General features: G+C 39.1%; 1 protein-coding gene and 1 pseudogene across 1 annotated transcript; both read left to right on the top strand.

The window, feature by feature from the left end:
• The first annotated feature begins 3,590 nt into the window (after nt 1–3,590).
• LOC100351310 (olfactory receptor 4A47-like) lies at nt 3,591–4,520 on the top strand. The gene has a single exon (XM_008272553.3). The coding sequence runs from the start codon at nt 3,591–3,593 to the stop codon at nt 4,518–4,520; it is 930 nt and encodes a 309-aa protein (XP_008270775.3).
• A 3,743-nt stretch (nt 4,521–8,263) lies between these two features.
• LOC100351560 (olfactory receptor 4A47-like) lies at nt 8,264–23,239 on the top strand (annotated as a pseudogene).
• The last annotated feature ends 472 nt before the right edge of the window (nt 23,240–23,711 follow it).

Raw genomic sequence — 23,711 nt, 5'->3', positions numbered from 1 at the left:
GTTTTCTTTTGTTCCATTCGCCTATATATTGGTTTTTATGCAAATGCAGCAAGATTTTGAGATAGAATCATTTTTAAAAAATTACTTATGTGAGGGACAAGGAGATTGGTATAGAGACAGACAGTGAACTACCATCGCCTGGTTCACTCCTCAAATGCCTAATACTGTTGGGTTTCCAGGTCAAAGCTGGGAGCTGAGAACTCAATCCTGGTCTCTCCAATGCGTGGCATGGACCCAACACTTCACTTCTCACCTACTGCCTCCCAGGATGCATGCTAGCAAGAAGCTGGATTTGGAAACCAGAGACAGGACTTAATCCCAGGCATTCCCATACAGCATGTAGGTATAGGTATTGCAAGAGACATCTTACTTCTAGGCCAAATGCCTGCCCCTGGGATGCAACATTAATCAGGATGTGTAATGCTTCCAATTTTATCTTTTGAAAGATTATTTTGGTTATTCTAGGTCTTTTGTGGTTTCAGTTGAAAATTAGAAAATATTTTCCTTTTTCCATTTTCAATGTAAAATGCCATTGGAATTTTGATAGTGATTGCACTGAGTGTGAACATCACTTTAGGTAATGTGGGAGTGCGCACTTGGAACAGTGGTTCCCACGGGAGCAGCTTCTCACCCTTTGGACTCTGCTTAAATATGATCTTTAAAACAAGGCTTTCTCTGACCTCTTTATTTACAGTAGTCTCTCTGTTTTATTTTCTGCTATAATGGCCAATTGATTGTTTCATTAGTGTTGATTGCAGATTGTAATTAGTTGTTCTTACTTTAATTTTCTGACTCTATTAGAGGCTATGAAGTCAACGCAGGTAAGGCTATAGCCTGTTTCCTCTACTGTTTAATTAACTATAGTATTTCCACCTAGTGGAGTACAGCCGATAGAAAAAAAAAAATCTGTTCTTGAATTTCTAGTAAATAAATAAACAGTTACTGCAACAAAATAATCTTTTTCAAAAGGTATCAGCCACACACCAAAGGCAGAAGCGATTTTACTATTGCAAAGTGAGAGAAAAGTGGTGAATTATCTTCAGTTGAACAAAATAATTGGTGTTGCATTTTATTCTTTGCTGACAATTGCTCTATAATGGTCCTACATCTGTTTTTTGTGTCCTTGTTATGTTTTCCTGAATTTGATTATATGTTTTATCTAAGTGTCCGTTTCACAACTTGTGGAGAATCTCAGCAAATTTAATTGAGCAAGAATCAGTCTTGGACATATTCCAGTTGCAGCACTTCATGACTAATGAGGTTACAAGAATAAATTCCTCAGTGATCTCTGCCCCGTCTGGTAGAAGATGCTTCCTTTTAGGAATTGATAGAACTATTTCAGAAGATACTTTGTTAGATTTAAATCGTGATGTATAAAAAGGCAAGGGAATGTCCTCTCTGCATCTCAAGCATGGCTCTTTGGGCATTACCAATGTTATGCACTGAGATGGGCTAAATTGCTACCTAGCAGTTATTCTTTATTGAAGTTACTAGAAGAGAACTTACAAGCAAAAAAATTCCCTGTTAGGCAGGTGTAAATTCTTAGAATGTGGTTTTTCGACAAATTGTCCTAACATGGAACATTTTTCTTTTTCTTTTCTTGCACTATGGAAATTCCTCAAAAACAGATCTTTAAACCAAGTAAGACTTTGGCACTTGGGAGTGGGAGCCAGACTTTATAATTGTGTGCCTTTTTTGTAACAGAGGAAGATAAATCACTTGAGTTTATCATTATTGAAGCATTGAAAAAACTTCTGCTGGGAAAAAACTAATGTGACATTTCTCATGGATACATGAGAAAAGTCAATGACCATGTTATATTTCTGAATTTCTGGAAATGTAGGAGTCTCAGAGTGAAAAGGCAATTTCTCAGGCAGCACTACAATTTCAGTCCTCTGATGGCATGAGCCCGAGGTGTAGACTCTGAGCCTAAATGAGTTAGGAATTATTTGGTGTTGCCTGGGATTTTCCCTTATTTGATTGGAATGGCACAACACACATGCTTCATGGAGAGTTGTTGATTAAATTAATACATAAGCTATTGAACTTACAATATACCTTTCTACAATATTTACCATTGTTTTAGAGGTTCTGATGTCTGTTTCTGATCCTTGAGATTAGCATCTACCATCAAAGAGATGGAATTAAAGAGATGATTAAAGGATGATAAAGCAGTTTGGATATTTTTGAGGAGTAGTTAAATGCTGGTACAGATGAAGATAGAGAATTGCAAAAAACGAATTGGGACAGGATTTCTGAACTGCAGTCATGGGAGGACTTGAGGGCTAAGGTAGGGAGACTGAACTAGACTTGAGTAGACCTGGCAGCAGGTTATTTTAGTAGACCAGGTACATAATGGAATGTAGTGAGAATGATGAAGTTTCCAATGCATTATAAAGATAAAATAAGAGGATTTATTAAATATGTGGATGAGCATTAAAAAAAGCAATAATGGAATGAAGGACATCTATCACTGTTTGGCCTGAACAATAACTTGGTAGGAAGCTTCATTTCATTATATAGGGAAAAACCCAGAAAAAAATCCTTACTTGAGAAAAGTAAAGGGAAACCTTCCTAAATATTAAATATTATATTTAGTATTTATAAAAGTTTTCTAATATTTAGTATTTATGAATGTTTCATAATATACATGTATAATATATACTATATGTATATTTGGAGTTGTCAACTTGCTGAAGATCCAAGTTTGAAAACTATGTGGCTGGCGCTGCGGTTCAATAGGCTAATCCTCCGCCTAGCGGCGCCGGCACACCGGATTCTAGTCCCAGTCAGGGCGCTGGATTCTGTCCCGGTTGCCCCTTGTCCAGGCCAGCTCTCTGCTGTGGCCCAGGAGTGCAGTGGAGGATGACCCAAATGCTTGGGCCCTGCACCCCAAGGGAGACCAGGATAAGCACCTGGCTCCTGACTTCGGATCAGTGCGGTGCAACGGCCACAGTGCGCCGGCCGCGGCGGCCATTGGAGGGTGAACCAACGGCAAAGGAAGACCTTTCTCTCTCTCTCTCTGTCCACTCTGCCTGTCCAAAAAAAAAAAAAAGAAAACTATGCAAGAGATACACAAAATTTTAGAGTTGTTTAGCACTTATAGATCAGCAAAAGGAAAGGTATTCAGGTAAAGACACTACAAAGATTACAGTGAGATGGTAGGATCTAGGAAAGTGATAGTTATTAGCCACATACTGTGAGACATGACACAATTGCGGTTATTGTGTTCAGCCTTCCCCAGTCTGAAATCCATAAACTGAGATTCTAACATCGTATACTAAGAATATTACTTTGTTTGGGGATCTGCTTTGCAGGGGAATCAAGTTAAAATAAGATCAGTGAGGAGGACACTCATCCAACATGACAGGAGTCCTTAATAGAAGGGTAAATGTTGATATAGGATAAATGCCATGTGAACGTGAAGTTGGTCATCTGTAAGTCAAGTACAAAGACTTGAGCAACTATTTCCCTTATAATCTTCTGAAGAAACCCAGTTGGTAACTTGATTATACCCCTGAAAAAGGATGTTTTTCTTGTTTTATAGGTAATCAACTCTCACAAGAGATATTGGCACCTGTAGAATAAAGATGGAATCAAGGAACAACGTAACATACTTTGTCCTCTTGGGTCTCACGCAGAATCCAAAGGAGCAGAAAGTGCTCTTTGTTTTGTTCTTGCTCTTCTACATTCTGACTGTGATGGGAAACTTGCTTATTGTAGTGACTGTCACTGTCAGTAAGGCCCTGGGCTCACCAATGTACTTCTTTCTTGCTAACTTATCCTTTATGGATGTCATTTATTCCTCAGTCATTTCCCCTACATTGATTTCAGACTTGTTCTTTGGTGAAAACACCATATCCTTCAAACTCTGCATGATTCAGCTCTTCACAGAACACTTTTTTGGTGGGTCAGAGATCTTTCTTCTGTTGGCAATGGCCTATGACCGCTATGTGGCCATCTGTAAGCCCTTGCACTATTTGGTTATCATGAGGCAATGGGTGTGTGTTGTGCTGCTGGTAGTGTCCTGGGTTGGAGGGTTTCTGCATTCAGTCATTCAACTCAGCACTATTTATGGGCTCCCATTCTGTGGTCCCAACATCATTGATCATTTTGCGTGTGACATGTACCCCTTACTGAAACTTGTCTGTACTGACACTTATGTCATTGGTCTCTTAGTGGTGGCCAATGGAGGCATGATCTGCACTGTTGTGTTCTTGCTCTTACTCATCTCTTACGGTGTCATCTGGAACTCTTTAAAGAACCTTAGTCAAGAAGGGAGACGGAAAGCTCTCCAGACCTGTGGTTCCCACATCACTGTGGTTGTTCTTTTCTTTGTTCCCTGCATTTTCATGTATGCAAGACCTGCAAAGACCTTCCCCATTGACAAATCAGTGAGTGTGTTTTATACAGTCATAACCCCCATGCTGAACCCCTTAATCTACACTCTGAGAAACTCAGAGATGACAAATGCCATGAAGAAGCTCTGGAGAAGAAAAGTCACATCTGATAGAAATTAAGTTTACAATTCTCTTTGGAGATATTCATTTAGCTTTGAGGCTCACTTCCTTGGAACAAGCGTCTTTTGAAAATGGAATCATTTTTTTCCTTCAAATAATTTATATAAATTGTATTTAAATAATTGACCTTATGTTTTGGTTATGACTAACAATGTTCCCTCTTTAGTAAACTATATATGGTTTTGCATAGTGCTTCACCTAAGAAGCTGTAATACATATATAATTGATAGTACACAATATTTAATGAATTAGTGTCTAAAATTTTTATAAGTACATTGATTTTTAATAAACTAGCATTCATATTTATAATTTTCTGAGAATTACTTTTATCTATAGTTATTATTTTCTTTTTTAGTGTTTTCATTATGCAGTGAACATCTTTAATGCTATGAAGAAAATTCTCTGTAGTCAAATTTAATTGCATCACATATGAAACATTTAACATTCAACACTTTGGCTTTCCAAAATAAGACAAATGATAGTATAGTAATTAAACTAAAATCACTACTGTTTTATAAATAAAAAAGTATACTTCCATCCATCCTTCATTAATGTCACCAAGTGCTACTCCACTTCTTAAAAATTCTTCAAATATTAATTTTCATAAATGAAAGTAGTTACCTCCAAGTTTATGTGTGTTTGTCTCTGTGTATAAAGTTTACATATTGCTACTCATCATCTTGATGATTTTTCATGTCATTAGATTTATTTGTTCTCAGACTCTCTCATATTAGCAAAATTTTCTTATAACATTACTAGAGTTGATATATCTGGCACTCTTCATGTTTTTTCCAATGTTTTTATTTGTCAAATAATAGTACTGCAAATACATGTCTTTTATCATGTGTGCTTAGGCATGTTAGTTCCCAGAGTAGAATTTTAGAGTCCAAAATGTATGTATTTAAAATGTAAGTAGTAGCAGTTATTGCCAAAGTGCCCTTCATGAGGTTGTACCAATTGTACTCATGTCCACACTGACTACACTGCCTGTGTTTTCACATTCTTGGCAGGCCCTAGTCAGCATTTGTGACATATGATAATCTGATTTATGAAACACATTATATTTCATCTGCATATTTTAATGGAGATTCTTTAAATAAAATTTATTTAATTATCTACTTACATGTTTAAATTATATATATACTTTTTCAATTATCTTTTATTGTTTTACCTATGTCTTATAATTGCTTGTCTATTGCATATTGATTTTTGTGGAAGCTGTACACCAATATTTTATCTGTATATGTACTTATTTTTCTAGATTGTAGTTGTATTTTGAACTATTAGTCTGTAGGGAATTTTGAGCAAAAATTAAAATATGTAAGATTTATCAATGTTTTATTTGGTCCTTGAATCTTCTTTAAAAGGCATCCCCTATTTCATTCTAACCATAATAATCTTGTACATGACAGGCAAAATAGAGAGGCCGGCGCCATGGCTCACTTGGTTAATCCTCTGCCTGCGGTGCTGGCATCCCATAGGGGCGCCCTGTTCTAGTCCCGGTTGCTCCTCTTCCAGTCCAGCTCTTGCTGTGGCCCGGGAGGGCAGTGGAGGATGGCACAAGTGTTTGGGCTCCTGCACCTTCATGGAAGACCAGGAAGAAACTCTTGGCTCCTGGCTTCGGATAGACGCAGTGCCAGCCATAGCAGCCATTTGGGGAGTGAACCAACAGAAAGAAGACCTTTCTCTCTCTCTCTCTCTCTCTCTCTCACTGTCTATATCTCTACCTGTCCAAAAAAAAAAGGCAAAATAGAGAAACACACACACACACACACACACACAGATGCGCACCAACACACAAACAGAAAGAGGTGGGGAGGGGGAAATCCCTTCCTTTGGTTTATTACCCAAATGCCTGCAGTAGCCTGTACTGGTCCTGGCTGAACCCAGATAGCAGAAACTCAACTCCCAGGGGACCAAAGAAGTTTCTCATCATCACCTAATGCCTCCCAAGAACCATCTCCTGCCTAAAAGCTGGAACAGGGAGCAGAGCTGGGACTGCAACCCAGGCACTCTGATATGTGACCTGGTGTTCTAAAAGGTGGTTTAGTGACTGTACAAAAACACATCTGTTTACATTATTTTTACTATTATTTAATTTTTAGTACTTTAGTGTAGTTATATACATATGTTTTATTATAATACTTCCTTATCTTTATTAAATTAACTAATTTATATTTTAAATATTTATTTTATTTTAAAGGCAGATTTATAGAGAGAAGGATTCTCTCTCTCTCTCTCTCTCTCTCTCTCTCACACACACACACACACACACACAAATCTTCTATACGCTGGTTCACTCCCAAATTTGCTGCAATGGTCAGTGCTGGGCCAGGCCAAAGTCAGGAGCCAGGAGTTTCATCCAAGTCTCCAATGTGCGTACAAGGGCCTAAGCACTTGGGCTATCTTCGCTGCTTCCCCAAGAGCATTAGCAGGGAGCTGGATCAGAAGTGGAGCAGCTGAGATATACATTTGTGCCCATGTGGGATACTGGTATTGCAGGCCACTGCTTAAACTGCTTCACACATGCTGACCCCCTACTTATATTTTATATTACATTTTGACCCATCTGAAATTTATCTTGATATAAGAAAATGAATACTGGTGAAGTTTTTTATTTTCTAGTTGAATTTTTTTTGTAGTTGTGTAATTATCTTTTACCCCTGCTTGAAATACCAATTTTGTTGTATTCTAAAGTCCTGTTTACACAACTCAGGAGTCTACTTTTCTTCGCTACATTTTTGTGCCACTTAATGCAAAATATATGTGCATTTTATCTATAATACCTTTTTATAACCAATAAAGATTGTACTTCCTCAATATTCTTTAAGAATATTGCCTATTTTTGTATGTATGTTTTAAAATTCAATGCGACATACTATAGTCACAAACCAAATTGAAGATATTTTATTTTTTAAAGATTTATTTATTTATTTGAAAGGCAGGGTTTCAGAGAGAGGAGAGGCAGAGAGAGAGAGAGGTCATCCATCGATGGTTCACTCCTCAATTGGCAGCAACAGCTGGAGCTGCGCCAAACTGAAGCCAGAATCCAGGAGCTTCCTCTGGATCGCATATGTGGGTGCAGGGGCCCAACGACTTGGGCCATCTTCTACTGCTATTCCAGGCCATAGCAGAGAGCTGGATCGGAAGAGGAGCACCCGGGACTTGAACCAGTGCCCGTATAGGATGCTGGTGCTTCAGGCCAGGGTGTTAACCCACTGCGCCACAGTGCCAACCCCTGTAGTTATTTTCAACATGATTTGATTTAGGAGTATTAATTAAGAACAATGTGTTTCTCTATAGATTTGAGAATTGCTATTCATGACGAGGATAGGTATCTTTATTTAGTCAGATCTCCTTTTGTGTTCCTCAGTTGAACTTCACATATTTGTGCTGTGTTATGTATTCCCTATAGGTAGCTGCTGTTCTTCTACCATGATATTAAAATGCTAACTGATATTTTTGATTTAAGAAAAAAACCTGTCTTTGTCAGGGAATGCATGGCTGATCACTGTGGCTGAGCTTCTGTGGGTTCTGCTGAGATCATTCTGCTGAACGGATGGTCTGTGATCACCAGGTGGCTCTCCCTATGCTACGTGATCATCATGCTAAGCTATGTGGCTGTCTCCCAGAAATAAAATAAAATAAAATAAAATAAAATAAAATAAAATAAAATAAGCTGGAGTGGCCTGTAGAACCTCTTCACAGTCTGACTTTATTCCTGACCCTATGACGGAGGCCTGATGGATGCTTTATTGAAACTCTTGTATGTGGGCAACTTTACACTCACTGTTGTTGCCAAGGTTGAGCTTACATGCCTGCTGAAATTTCTCCTTTTGAAGTTCTCCCGTGTGGTCTTCCTATACACTTTGAATAGTAAACCATCCATTGTTGATGTGTGTTTTGGAGCAAAACTCCATATTTTTGCAATCATAAGTATTCATTCACATTGAGAGCCTTATTTTTATGATTTTAGTTTGTTGACTCAGATTTTATATCTCATCTATTATATGCATGTTTTTAGGAATGGACGATATGATTAGTACATGGTCATGGTTAAGAGTTTTCTGTTTGAGGAAAACAGTTGTGAACTCTAATCCTGTTTTAACTGCTTATAACATGAACATTTTTGAAAATATTGTCCTTTTAAGTTTCAGTTAAAAGGGGAATAATAGAGGTACATGATCTATGATCTATGAATCATTTATGTAATTGTCTATGTAAACTCTTAGTGGAACTAAATGCTAATAATAACTGTTAGTTTTGATGAATATTTTTATTACTTTAAAATTGCAATATAAATATTCCATTTACTTTAGGCTGTTAGCTAATTTTTAAAAGGGGTATGCATAATCTCTCTCTTCTTGCTGTGAGGGAGAACACATAAATTGACTGTACTTAAAGGAGTTCTTGGTAGCAAAAAGAGTCCCCAAACCTTGGCCATACCCAGATCTAGTTCTCCTCTTTTCTGATCCACTGACCCCATACTTCCAAGTAATTGGAAATGATCCAGTTTTGGGCGAATTTTCCCTAAAAGTGCTTCTTTTATAGTGAAATAGCCATTTTACTCTGAGATTGATGTCATCATACCATGTAATCAGAGTATGCAAATATTTTTTTTCAATTTTTTTATTTAGTAAGTATAAATTTCCAAAGTACAGTTAATGGATTACAATGGCTCCCCCCCCTATAATTTCCCTCCCACTCACACCCCCCCAACTCCCACTCCCTCTCCCCTTCCATTCACATCAAGATTCATTTTCAATTATCTTTATATACAGAAGATCGATTTAGTATATATTAAGTAAAGATTTCATCAGTTTGCACCCACACAGAAACACAAAGTAAAATACTGTTCCAGTACTAGTTATAGCATTACTTCACATTGGACAACACACTAAGGACAGATCCCACATGAGAAGTAAGTACACAGTGACTCCTGTTGTTGACTTAACAATTTGACACTCTTGTTTATGGCGTCAGTAATCTCCCTAGGCTCTAGTCATGAGTTACCAAGGCTATGGAAGCCTTTTGAGTTTGCCGACTTCGATCTTATTCAGACAAGGGCATAGTCAAAGTGGAAGTTCTCTCCTCCATTCAGAGAAAGGTACCTCCTTCTTTGATGGCCCATTCTTTCCACTGGGATCTCACTCACAGAGATCTTCCATTTAGTTTTTTTTTTTTTTTTCCCCAGGGTGTCTTGGCTTTCCATGCCTAAAATACTCTCATGGGCTCTTCAGCCAGATCCGAGTGCCTTAAGCGCTGATTCTGAGGCCAGAGTGCTATTTAGGACATCTGCCATTCTATGAGTCTGCTGTGTATCCCACTTCCCATGATGGATCGTTCTCTCCCTTTTTGATTCTATCTATTAGTATTTGCAGACACTAGTCTTGTTTGTGTGATCCCTTTGACTCTTAGACCTATCAGTGTGATCAATTGTGAACTGAAATTGATCACTGGGACTAGTGAGATGGCATTGGTACATGCAGCCTTGATGGGATTGTATTGTGATCCCCTGGCACAATTCTAACTCCACCATTTGGGGCAAGTCCGATTGAGCATGTCCCAAATTGTACATCTCCTCCCTCTCTTATTCCCACTCTTATATTTAGCAGGGATCACTTTTCAGTTAAATTTAAACACCTACGAATATTGTGTGTTAATTACAGAGTTCAACCAATAGTACTAGAACAAAACAAAGAAAAAATACTAAAATGGATAAAGTATTACATTGTACATCAACAGTCAGGACAAGAGCTGATCAAGTCACTCTTTCTCATAGTGTCCATTTCACTTCAACAAGTTTCCCCTTTGGTGCTCAGTTAGTTGTCGCCCATCAGGGAGAACATATGATATTTGTCCCTTTGGGACTGGCTTAGTTCACTCAGCATAATGTTTTCCAGATTCCTTCATCTTGTTGCAAATGACTGGATTTCTTTTTTTTTTTGACTGCTGTATAGTATTCGATAGAGTACATGTCCCATAATTTCTTTATCCAGTCTACTGTTTATGGGCATTTGGGTTGGTTCCAAGTCTTAGCTATTGTGAATTGAGCTGCAATAAACATTAATGTGCAGACAGCTTTTTGGTTTGCCAATTTCATTTCCTTTGGGTAAATTCCAAGGAATGGTATGGCTGGGTTGTATGGTAGGGTTATATTCAGGTTTCTGAGGAATCTCCAGACTGACTTCCATAGTAGCCTTACCAGTTTGCATTCCCACCAACATTGGGTTAGTGTCCCTTTTTCCCCACATCCTCTCCAGCATCTATTGTTGGTAGATTTCTGAATGTGAGCCATTCTAACCGGGGTGAGGTGAAACCTCATTGTGGTTTTGATTTGCATTTCCCTGATTGCTAGTGATCTTGAACATTTTTTCATGTGTTTGTTGGCCATGCAAGGATGTATTTTTAAGTAGTGTTCCCAGCTCCTATATGTCATTCAGTACAACATCTTCAGCACCTTGAACAAAGGTTGTCCCAGAATAAATTCTTAATAAATATTTGAAGAACAAGTTACTATCATCTCACTTAACTTATTTAAGAGTAATTGTTTTTGTGATAAAGATACTTGTTAACTGAATGCTACTAAAATTATTTTTTATTTTTTATCATGAATAGAAATGGGGAAGTTTTGGTCAGTTTTATATTCAAAAGAATATATTTTAAAAATGCTGTATTAACTATATTTATATATTGTGTTACACATATAATGCAAACTGAGCCAATCAAGATATTCAACATTTCCCCTTCTTGCCATTACTTTATGATTGGAGCCTTCAACTTTCTTTCTTCTCTTTGCTCATAAAATACGTAATTATTTTCCTTTTTATTATTTAATAAATGTAAATTACAAAATGCAACTTTTGTATTGTTGTGGCCTCCCCCAACCTCCCGCGGCCCTCCCCTCTCCCACTCCCTCTCCCATCCAGCCCTTCATCGAGTTTCATTTTCAATTACCTTCATATACAGAAGATCAACTTTTGTGAACTAAAGTCTTCCCACCACTCTGTGTAACACCAGGAACTTACTACCTTGATTGAACTATGATTTGGTACTCATCATCCCAAATCTGTCTTTTCCTCCTGCTATTCCCTGACTCAAATAATCACAATTCTGTGTTCAGATTGAGTATTTTTTTAGCTTCCACATTTGAAGGGTAGCATGTGTATTTATTATTTGTGCCTGGCTTATTTAATTCAATGTGGTGGCCTCCAATTCTATCCATTTTCCTATAAATGATTTGATTTCATTCTTTTTTGTGGCCAAATAATATTCCTCTGTGTGTATGCATGTGTGTGTGTATATATCACATTTTCTTTATCCTTTCATCAGATGATGGACAGTATGATTCTTTGATAATGATTTCATGTAATTTGAATATACACATAGTATATGGAAGTTCTATTTCTAGCTTTTTAAGGGAAACCCATACCCTTTTTAACAGTGGCTATAATAAGCACATTGGAAGTTCTCTCCTGCCTTCAGAGAAAAGTACAACCTTCTTTGATGGCCACTTCTTTCCACTGGGGTCTCACCCACAGAGGTCCTTCATGTAGGACACTTTTTGCCACAGTGTCTTGGCTTTCCATGCCTGAAATGCTCTCATGGGCATTTCAGTGAGACCAGAATGCCTTAAGGGCTGATTCTGAGGTCAGAGTGCTACTTTAAATGATTGATTTTCTAAGTCTGCTCTGTGGACTGCTTTCCATGTTGGAGCATTCATGCCTTTTTAATTCTATGTATTATTGTTACCAAACACTGAATCCTATTTGTATGATTGCTTTAACACTTAATCCCATCTATATGATCACTTTAACCAAGCTGTTTTCAATGTTGGAGTTTTCCAGATGCAACAGTCCTTCCTGTGATAGCCATGTCTTATATATTGGACTTCAACTTAAATCTCAACTTCTGAAGAAATTATCCTCCCATGTTATACACAGTAGGTTATCCCCCTTATTTTCTGTCACATTACTTTGTTATCGTATTAGCATTGATTACAGTTATACTTATTCATATTAATCTGCTCATGTTGTTAATACTTGACTGCGATACAAGTCATTGGGTCTTTGATGGCAAGATTTTTATTTTGTTTTTCTTTTTTTTAACTATGTTACTCTGGCTCAAAGCATAGAACCTGGTAACAAACAGGCACTTAATAATCTGCTTAACACGCGGTGCGCTGGCCGCAGCACGCTGGCCACGGCGGCCATTGGAGGGTGAACCAATGGCAAAGGAAGATCTTTCTCTCTGTCTCTCTCTCACACTGTCCACTCTGCCTGTCAAAAAAAATCTGCTTAACAAATATGAATGATTGGATCAATTTTCAGTCATTATAGGTGAGTCAGAGATAAAATTTTACATGTCCAATCACCAAACAATGAATATGGTTAAAATGAAAGTAAATATTGCTAAGACAAAGAAGGGGAAGTAAGTGATAAATACACTCATTGTAATAGAATGAGTGATGTTGCAGCTGGTGTTGTGGCGTAGTGGATAAAGCTTATGCCTATGATGTTGACAAATCATATGGATGCTGGCTGGAGTCCTGGTTGCTTCACTTCTGATCCAGCTCCTTCAAAATTGCCTAGGGAAGCAGTGGAGGATGGGCTAAGTATCTGGCCCCTGCACGCATGTGGGAGGCCCAGAAGAAGTGCCTGGCTCCTAGTTTTGACCTGACTCAGCCCTAGCCATTGAGGCCATTTGGAAGAGTGAACCAGTAGATGGGAGATCTCTCTCTCTCTCTCTTTCAGTCTTTCTCTGTCTCTATGTAATGCTGTTTTTCAAATAAACAAATAAATCTTTTAAAAAATGACTGATATTTTAGTCTTGACTAGAAATAGTTTCAAAAATGATTCTGAAGCATTTTTTTAATCTCCTGTTGTGCCTTCCTGATTGCAATTGGTCTTATGATATATATATATATATATATATATATATATATATTTGACAGGCAGAGTGGACAGTGAGACAGAGAGAGACAGAGAGAAAGGTCTTCCTTTGCCGTTGGTTCACCCTCCAATGGCTGCTGCGGCTGGCGCACTGCGCTGATCCGAAGGCAGGAGCCAGGTGCTTCTCCTGGTCTCCCATGGGGTGCAGGGTCCAAGCACTTGGGCCATCCTCCACTGCACTCCCTGGCCACAGCAGAGAGCTGGCCTGGAAGAGGGGCAACCGGGACAGAATCCAGCGCCCCGACCTGGACTAGAACCTGGTGTGCCGGAGCCGCTAGGCGGAGAATTGGCCTATTGAGCTGCTGCGCCAGCTGGTCTAATTATATTTTTATACACAATTGTTTAAAAATTTTGTGGGAAATCCCAGTGAATTTAATTAAGGATGAATCTTGGACAGGCTCCAACTGCAGGTCTCAGTGCTGTAGGAAGTTAGGAGATATATGTTGTCCATTGATTTTGGATCCTATTGGGGAAAATGCTATACTCTTAAGAACTGATACAACTGTTTCCAGAGGAACAATAAATATTGTCAGATTGTTCTCTCAAAATACCACAAAAATGAGTTTGACTATCCTAACAGAATAGAAGGAGATGGGTCAAACATCAGAATGGTAATTTTCTTGATTGAAGTAGCTAGAAGAGAAGTTAATATCTAGAGATAACATTTCCTGGTAACATTCTAGTTGTGATCTTCTTACATAGATGTAAAGCTTGTTTATCTTTCTGATCAATTTCCTTAATGCAGAAATTTTAATTTTAATCTTTGTATAATATGATTCATTGTATGTAGATCTCCACTGCAAGTAATAATTGTTTTCTCAAATATTTAGAAGAGTGTGTGAAGAAAATGGATATAGTCATGTGAAATCAGATACATCCTCAAGAAGTAAAACAGCTTTTCACTCTCTGTGTTCATGATATGGACAAGATATTTGCAGGTCCTTGTGAATCAGTAAAATGGCCTCTTTCAGACCTTTAGTAAACCTCTAAAAGGTGAAAGAGTGACAAGAAATGGTAAAATTCAGGCTTTTCAATGGTGTGCATTTCATTATAATGTAGGAAAATATTTTGTTTGAATCTGTAAGAATGGAAAAGTTTGAAAGCTTGTGGTTCAAGGAATTTTAGTTTCTTATTCCATTTCTAGCATTGAAAAATATATGATGTTGGGACAATTAACTAAATATCTTGAGCCTTTTTCTTCAATTCTAAAATGGAATTTACTATTCTTACTACTACAAATAATCAATGTTATACATCACTGTGATTATATATATGTAAGTGAATAAAAATCCATATGAAACATATGTAAGAATCATATAGCATCTGACAGTTTTGCATAACTAATGATAGTTCTTCTGGAAATCCTTGTATTTCCATTTTCTTTTGCTTTTTTAAATGGATTGATAAAATGAAAGTGTTTCATTCCCTTGTTTTTTGAATTTCAGAAGGATATAAACTTATGATATATGCCTATATAAACAAATTGGAGTTTTAATACTTTATCCATATTGGTCCAAATACCATGCTATGTTCTTTCATATTTTTCAACTCATAAGATCCTCACACAAAGCTCAGTAAATATTTGGCATAATTTCATTTACAAATATTCAAAGTATAGCTCACAATGATAACTACTAAAAATCTGAGTAACATAAAACTATTTCTGCATACTTATTACATATATGATTTATTAAAAAGCCAGGAAATAAGACTTTTTGGTTTTGTGGAATATCAACCAAGGTTCTTGATTTAGAAGAGGTATATGTATAAGCATTCGTAATTGCTCATTAGCTAAGTAGAGACTTGGACAAGGAAGTTCAATATTATTGAGAAATAAGAAGACATTCTACAAAGTTGCTGATAAATGCATGATACATGTCATTAATAGATTAAAGAAATTTTAAACATATTCATTAGCTGTCACTAGCTCAAAAAGTATACTTCTGTTCGGTAAAGCAGGAGAGTCAGTTTATTAGAAATCACAGAAAATGTGATTTCTTAGCATCAACATTTCCCTCCAATAACGTGACTCCTGGTTTGAATCCTGAACCTAAATAAGCTAACACAATCTCTGGTGGCTCAAAGTGTGTGTCATATAAACTTTTTTAGATTGAATTAATAAATAAAGATTTAGACTTACAATACACATTTCCATAATGGTTGTCATTATTTTTGGATTAAATTGCTTCTGATCTCCTAAATTATCATATATTAAAATAAAACAAAGGATATGGAGAAGCATGGTGACATTTGAAGAACAGCCAAAACTTTCTAGAAGGGGATGGATTTGGAATCTTGTGAGAGATGGATTTTAGAAGATAGCTTTGATTCAAATCATCAAGGGTGTTGTAGGCCAAAATAGAAATACTGTATTTTATTGAATGTAATAGATTATGGAGCAGTAATAGGGGTATTAAGAAGAGGGTGATGTGCTCTCAGTATGATCTAAAATGGATCATTTGTGCTGCTTCATGTAAGTACGCTATTGGACTCTGCAACATACAAGTAGAGAGAACTTGCAAGAAGCTATTAAAGTAGAATAGTGGAACCTGGGAGGTACTCAGGATGATAAAATTTGGGGTGCTTTGAAGGTAGAGTTAGCAGTGTTTTGAAAATGCATGGATAAACAACCTGAGAGGAAGAGAGGATTAAAAGATATTCCAAGATTTTTAACATGAATAATAATGTGGCAGGTAATATAATGACAGGAAACATTTAGGAAGAAATAGGTTAATAGAAAATTTTTAAAATGGCTTTAGAAATAGTAAGTTGATATCCAATTTGAGATGTCGAACTGACAGATAAGATCTATGATGAATTCTTTCTATATATCTTGAATAAGTGAATTCCCTTCAATGATTTCTCAAGTGTTATAAGTTAGTGAATTTATATGATATTTCCTTTGTGGAATTCCCTTTCCATCCTCTTTGCTAGTTCATTCTCACTTTTCCTCACAAAAAATAAGGCACAATTTCTTTGAGAAGTCTTCCAAGATTCCAGGGTAATTTAGATGTTCTAGCATTAAGACTCCTATAAACAATGTGAATACACTTTTGACAATTGTTAAATTATTTTGTCATTGTCTAAACAAACTTTATGCATCAAAGCCTAGAATAGGGGACCATGACTCATCCAATTTGAAGTTTCTCATGTCTGTAGCACTGACATGGACAGGCATTCATATGTGTTTTTTGATGCAATGGATAAATAAAATATTTAACTTCATGTATACTTAAAGCACTTTCCTCTTCTTTTATAGAGAAACAGTGGATATCAGAAATCAGCCCCTGTGAAAGAAGAGCTGGAATCCAGGAACAATGTGACTTACTTTGTGCTCTTGGGCCTTACACAGAATGCACAGGGACAGAAAATACTTCTTGCTTTGTTCTTGATCATCTACAGTTTGACTGTGGTGGGAAACTTGCTCTTTGTCATGACTGTCTCTGTCAGTAAGACCCTGGGCTCACCAATGTACTTCTTTCTTGCCTGCTTATCCTCTATGGATGTCTTTTACTCCTCAGCCATTACTCCTAAATTGATTTCAGACTTGTTCTTTGGGAAACACACCATAAGCTTCCAATCATGTATGACCCAGCTCTTTATAGAGCACTTCTTTGGTGGATCAGAGATCTTTCTTCTGTTGGCGATGGCCTATGACCGCTATGTGGCCATCTGTAAGCCCTTGCACTATTTGGTTATCATGAGGTGATGGGTGTGTGTTGTGCTGCTGGTAGTGTCCTGGGTTGGAGGGTTTCTGCATTCAGTCATTCAACTCAGCACTATTTATGGGCTCCCATTCTGTGGTCCCAACATCATTGATCATTTTGCGTGTGACATGTACCCCTTATTGAAACTTGTCTGTACTGACACCTATGTCATTGGTCTCTTAGTGGCGGCCAATGGAGGTGTGATCTGCACTGTTGTGTTCCTGCTCTTACTCATCTCTTACGGTGTCATCTGGAACTCTTTAAAGAACATAAGCCAAGAAGGGAGACGGAAAGCTCTCCAGACCTGTGGTTCCCACATCACTGTGGTTGTTCTCTTCTTTGTTCCCTGCATTTTCATGTATACAAGACCTGCTAGGACCTTCCCCATTGACAAATCAGTGAGTGTGTTTTATACAGTCATAACCCCCATGCTGAACCCCTTAATCTACACTCTGAGAAACTCAGAGATGACAAATGCCATGAAGAAGCTCTGTGGGAGACAAGTATCATTGGATAGAACTTAAGTTTACCCTTTCCATGAAGACAGTCATTTCACTTTGGGGTTCATCTCCTTGGATCCAAGAGACCTTTGAAAGCTGTTTTCATATTTTCCTTCAAAGAACTTATGTTAATTATACTTAAAGAATTAACTTTATGTTTACTTTATAAATTTTTTCTTTTAGTAAGCTGTTTAATGGATCTTTATATCTTTTCACCTAGCACATCATAATGCATACATGACCAATAATTAATACACAAGATTTAATATTTATGGCTAACTTTTAAAAATTACATTATTTTTAAAATTTTATTCATTCACATTTAAATTTCTATTTCAAATATTTGATTTTATTGACTTTCATTATACTATATATATAGTATATATATATACTATATTATTTATATTATGAAGTTACCATCTTCAATGCTATGTAGAAAATTCTATTTACTCAAATTCAGTTATATTGATATGAAATATTTATTAAGTCACAGACCTGTTTTGTAAAATAAAACAAATGATAGTATCATAAGGAAAATATAGTGTTATACAATTGTGTAAATAAATATAATTTTGTAAATTGTGTATATAAAAAAACCTTGCATCAAGCCTTCATTAATGTCATTCAGTGCTACTCCCAGAATGTTCACTATAAACGGTTTCAATTCTTTAAATAATAAACTTTTAAATCCAAGTATGTGTATATATGACTGTGTATAAAAGTTTACATTTTACTATGCATCATTTGAGGAACCTTTCATGTCTTTCCATATAGATCTGTTTGTTCTCAAATATTCTCATATTAGCAATATTCTCTGTTTACTAAAGCTGATATGATACACACACACACACACACACAGAGTGAGAGAGAGAGAGAGAGAGAGAGAGAGAGATCTTTCATTGATTGGTTTACTCTTCAAGTGGCCACAATGGCTGGGGCTGGGCTAGGCTGAAGCCAGGAGCCAGGAGATTCTTCTGAGTCTCCCAAGTGGATTCAGGGGCCCAAGCACTTGGGCCATATTCTGCTGTTTTCCCAAGCACATAAGCAGGAAGTTGGGTTAGAAGTGGAGTAGCCAACACTTAGACTGGCATCCATATGGGATGTCAGCACTATAGGCAGAGACTTAACTTTCTATGCCAAAGCAGTAGCCCCTGGAATTTATCTTCATGTAAGAAAATAAACAGGGGTGAAGTTTGATTTTCTAGATGAATGTTGTTGTAGTTCCATAATTATATTTTTATCCTTGCTTGAAAACCCACTTTTTTGTATTCTAAAGTCCCATATATACAATTCATGAGTCTCTTTTCTACATTTTAAAAAAGATTTATTTTATTGATGTTAAAAACAGAGTTATAGAGAGAGGACTTTTGTAGAGACAGAGAGAGAGGTCTTACAGCTGCTGGATGACTTCCCAAATGGCTCTAATGCTGGGCTGAGCCAGGATGGTGAGAGGAGCTCAGAGCATCTTCCAGGTCTCCCACATGGATGCAGGGACCCTAGTGCTTGGGCCATCTTCTGCTGCCTTTTTCATGTGCAGTAGCGGAGAGTTGGATTGGAAGTGGAGTAGCCAGAACTTGAACTGGTGTCCATACGGGATGTAGGCACTGCAGGCAGTGGCTTTTACCCACCGTGCCACAATGCCGGCTCATATTCTCTACATTTTTTGTTCCACTTAATGTATAATGCTTGTGTATTTCATCTATAATGTCTTTTTTATAACCAAATATCCTTATAGTTGCTCCTTATTCTTTGAGAGTCATGCCTATTTTTGTGTTTGCATGTTTGTAAATTCAGTGTAAAATAAACTAGTCACAAAACAAAGGTCTGTAATTTTTAATGTGAATTATTTATTTATGGAAGTTCATATATCTCTATGTATTTGAAAATTGGTCTCCACGAAGAGCATATGTGTTTTTATTCAGTAAAGTCTCCTTTTATGATCTTCAGTAATTCTTTACATTCTTCTTGGCTGTGTTATTGATCCCCCATAGATAACTGCTGTGCCTCTTCCATGATCCTTAAAATGGTAACTGATGTCGCTCCCCCTCTTCATGGAGGAACGACACTAAACCCTGCCTAGGCTTCATATCCGAGTCACGGCACCATTATGTCACTCTCCGTCTTCGTGGAGGAATGACACAGGACCCTGCACTGTTCTTTTGTCTGCTCGGCCCTCCCCGGGTTTGCTGCTGGTTCTTCCCGGGTTGGCTACCAACCCTTCCACCTCTGTGGAAGGGCGGTTCCCCCTGCCACATTCCCCACTTCCGCGGGGGAGCGGCACACCGCCGGCCGGCTCTCTTGGGGGCTGCACAGGTGTTCCCCTTAGATGTTCCTGGTGCATGCCATCTCTCTCCTCCTTTATAGTCCTCCTCTGCCAATCCCAACTCGGCTGCCCACACGCCGAGTACGCTGCTCTCCTCCAATCAGGAGCAGGATCAGCTCCTGGAGGTCAGCACTCAAGTTGGCAAGAGGCAGCTGCGTAGAAGCTGTTTTCTCCTCTCCCAGCGCCATATTGTGGGAGAGCAGATGCATAGAATAAGTCTTAATTCCAGTAACTCAGTCCAGTCCGGGTTGCTCCCCACAGATCCCCCTTTCTTTTTATTTTTTGGCGTTGATACGCGCCTGTCTTCAGTGTCCCACGGCACACACTCTGCTCTGCTTGCTAGGGTTGCCCACAGGTGCTTACAAGTCCTATCAATCAGGCAAACCGAATCCGGGTCCTCTCTTCGCCATGTTGTGAGGAGGTTTTTAGTTGCTGATGCGTGCCTGTGTTCGGTGCCCTGCAGCGCATGCTCTACTCTGCTAGAACTGCCTGCAGGTGCTTACAAGTCCTATCAGGCAAACCGAACCCAAGCCTTCTCATTGCCGTATTGTGGGGAGACTTATTGGTGTTAATTCGTGCCTGTCTTCGGTGACCTGCAGCGCATAAGCTGCTAGCCGCCCACAGGTGCTTATCGTCCTAGTCAGGCAGACCGAATCCAAGCTCTCTCATTGCTGTGTTGTGGGGAGGCCTTTCTCTATTTCTCTACCTCCAGGCATTCCTATCTCTCCCATTTTACTTCTATCTGCCAGCATTCCTATTTCTCTCATTTTACTTCTAAACTTCTGTTTCTCTTATCTCCGCGGCTTCCCGGCGCCCGCCCCGAGGCTGCTTCTTGGCGGCTTCCCGGCTCTGAGCCGCTTCAGCCCTCGCTTCTCTCATCTGTGCGGCTTCCCGGCGCCCGCCCTGCGGCGGGCTCCCAGCTCTGCGCGGCTCGGCTTCGTGCACACACTCCGTGGTCTCCACGCCTTTTGCGCCCGCACCATGGCCTCGCGCCAGCCCCGCGCTCCCTATCTATTCACGCCCTGTACTCTCTCTGCACACGGCGGCTTCCGCGAGTCACACAGCCCCAGCTCACGTTTCCGCCACTAGTATTCAATCTAAGTTCCCCCGGCTAACCTGGCGAATTCAACCTAGCTCACGCGTCTGCGCCTTTCGGTCTGGCTTCCCGTCCTTTGCTCCCCGGGCTAATCTGACGGATTCCAACCTGGTGGCCCACGTCTCTGCCTCTGGTTCCAGATTTTCGCCTTTTGCCCCCTGGGCTGACTTAAAGAATTCCAAACTGGCTTACCTCTCCGCCTCGGCCTGCCCCCCGCGGCTTCAATTTCCCTAACATTTTTCTCTACCCGGTATGTTTCCCTAAGTTTTCTTCCAACAATATTCCTCCCTCATTTCTCCTGGCCTCTCCCCACAGTCCGTATCCAAGTCTAAGTTTCTTATAGGTTTCACTTTCACTTTCAACCTGCAGTCCGTATCTGAGTCTAAGTTTCTTCTTGCTTTCACTTTAAATCCTAACTTCTTTCCCACAGTCCATATCCGAGTCTATGCCTAGGCTTTTGATAGCTTCTTCCGGCACCTTTTCCATCCGGCTTTCCCTAGGCTCTTTGCTAGTCTCTCTCTCCAGTAATTTCCCACTTCTTCCTGTTTCTTCCCTCCTAGGTTTCCTATCCGAGTCACGGCATTATGTCGCTCCCCCTCTTCATGGAGGAACGACACTAAACCCTGCCTAGGCTTCATATCTGAGTCACGGCACCATTATGTCGCTCCCCGTCTTCGTGGAGGAACGACACAGGACCCTGCACTGTTCTTTTGTCTGCTCGGCCCTCCCCGGGTTTGCTGCTGGTTCTTCCCGGGTTGGCTACCAACCCTTCCACCTCTGTGGAAGGGTGGTTCCCCCTGCCACATTCCCCACTTCCGCGGGGGAGCGGCACACCGCCGGCCGGCTCTCTCGGGGCCTGCACAGGTGTTCCCCTTAGATGTTCCTGGTGCATGCCATCTCTCTCCTCCTTTATAGTCCTCCTCCGCCAATCCCAACTCGGCTGCCCACACGCCGAGTACGCTGCTCTCCTCCAATCAGGAGCAGGATCAGCTCCTGGAGGTCAGCACTCAAGTTGGCAAGAGGCAGCTGCGTAGAAGCTGTTTTCTCCTCTCCCAGCGCCATATTGTGGGAGAGCAGATGCATAGAATAAGTCTTAATTCCAGTAACTCAGTCCAGTCCGGGTTGCTCCCCACAAACTGACACTTTTCTCGAAGGAATCAAAACCAGAAAAAAAAAAAAAACTCTTCCAGGGAATGCATGACTGGGACACTTTTCTAACTATCTTGGTTCTGCTGAGATCATTCTACTGAGGGGATGGTCTGTGAATATGTCCCTCACTATGCTGCAGGATGACCATGCACTGATACATTTGTGTCCATCTCCAAGAAGAGATAGGAGCTACAGGCTCAGGCCATGCCCAGTTTGAATCCTCATCACAGTCTGACTTCCTGTGTGACCCAGTGACAAGCCCACCTGCGTGCTATGAGGAATCCTTTGTTGAACCTCATCTATGGGGACAACCTTTTTCTCGTGGTTGCTGCCAAGAGTGGGCTCATCTTCTCATTTTCTCCTTTTGATGTTCTCCTGTGAGGTCTTCCTATACACGTTGAAATTTCAAATCATGAAGGAAATGTACAAAGCCCTCTCCATTGTGTCTTCCATGTGACTGTGGTCATTGTGTTCTTTGTGTACTGCATATTTGTGTGTCTACAGCACCCTGTGACCACTTCTCAACAGAGTCGGTGAACTCAGGGAGCTTCCATAGCCTTGGCAGCTCATGACAAGAGCCGAGGGTGATTACTGATGCCCTAAACAAGAGTGTCAATTTGTTAAGTCAACAACAGGAGTCACTGTGCACTTACTCCTCATGTAGGATCTTTGTCCTTAGTGTGCTGTACATTGAGATTTAATGCTATAACTAGTACTCATACAGTATTTTTCACTTTATGTTTCTGTGTGGGAGCAAACTGTTGAAATCTTTACTTAATGTATGCTAAACTGATCATCTGTATATAAAGAGAATTGAAAATGAATCTTGATGTGAATGGAAGGGGAGAGGGAGTGGGAAAGGGGAGGGTTGTGGGTTGGAGGGACGTTATGGGGGGGAAGCCATTGTAATCTATAAGCTGTACTTTGGAAATTTATATTCATTAAATAAAAGTTAAAAAAAAATTGAGCTCTGGCAGTGTTATGTCATGGTAACTCAGTGTTGAACTTTTTAATCTAAATTCCCACAAATGCAGATATGAGTTATTCTATGAAGAAGCTGCAGATTAAAAGGTGGCTATAATGGAGAAAGATTCTAAACAATAGATGATTATATCCTTTAGATGGTGAAGAGAAAAGAATACAACATCTAAGATTCAGTTCCAAGTGTACATTGTATGACAATATTTGTTGCTGCTGTTATGGGAGTCTTTTAACAAAACAATGAAGTACTAAACTATTTTTCATTGTTTAGTATTACATTTTACATTTAGATTTATTTATTGCCCATTTTGCTTCTAATCTACAGTGCACTTTTAAAATCTTAAAGGGCTTTGTTAATGTTAAGATTCCCTGGACAAAGCTGTAGGGTTTCTAATTCACTAGACATTTTTTCAAATGGACCTATCTGCTATCTGTTTCTGAAGTAGGAGTTCTTTGCATGGACTTTGAGCAATATTCCTATACA

Source organism: Oryctolagus cuniculus, chromosome 1 (assembly GCF_051225735.1).
Source record: "Oryctolagus cuniculus isolate XC-2025 breed Fujian yellow rabbit chromosome 1, ASM5122573v1, whole genome shotgun sequence".
Classification (NCBI taxonomy): Eukaryota; Metazoa; Chordata; class Mammalia; order Lagomorpha; family Leporidae; genus Oryctolagus; species Oryctolagus cuniculus.
The sequence above is the reverse complement of the archived record's forward strand: the minus strand, read 5'-3'. Positions and strand labels throughout refer to the sequence as shown.

Coding starts and splice junctions, on each gene's coding strand:
- LOC100351310 (XM_008272553.3), top strand. CDS start 3,591: ATGGAATCAAGGAACAACGTAACATACTTTGTCCTCTTGGGTCTCACG.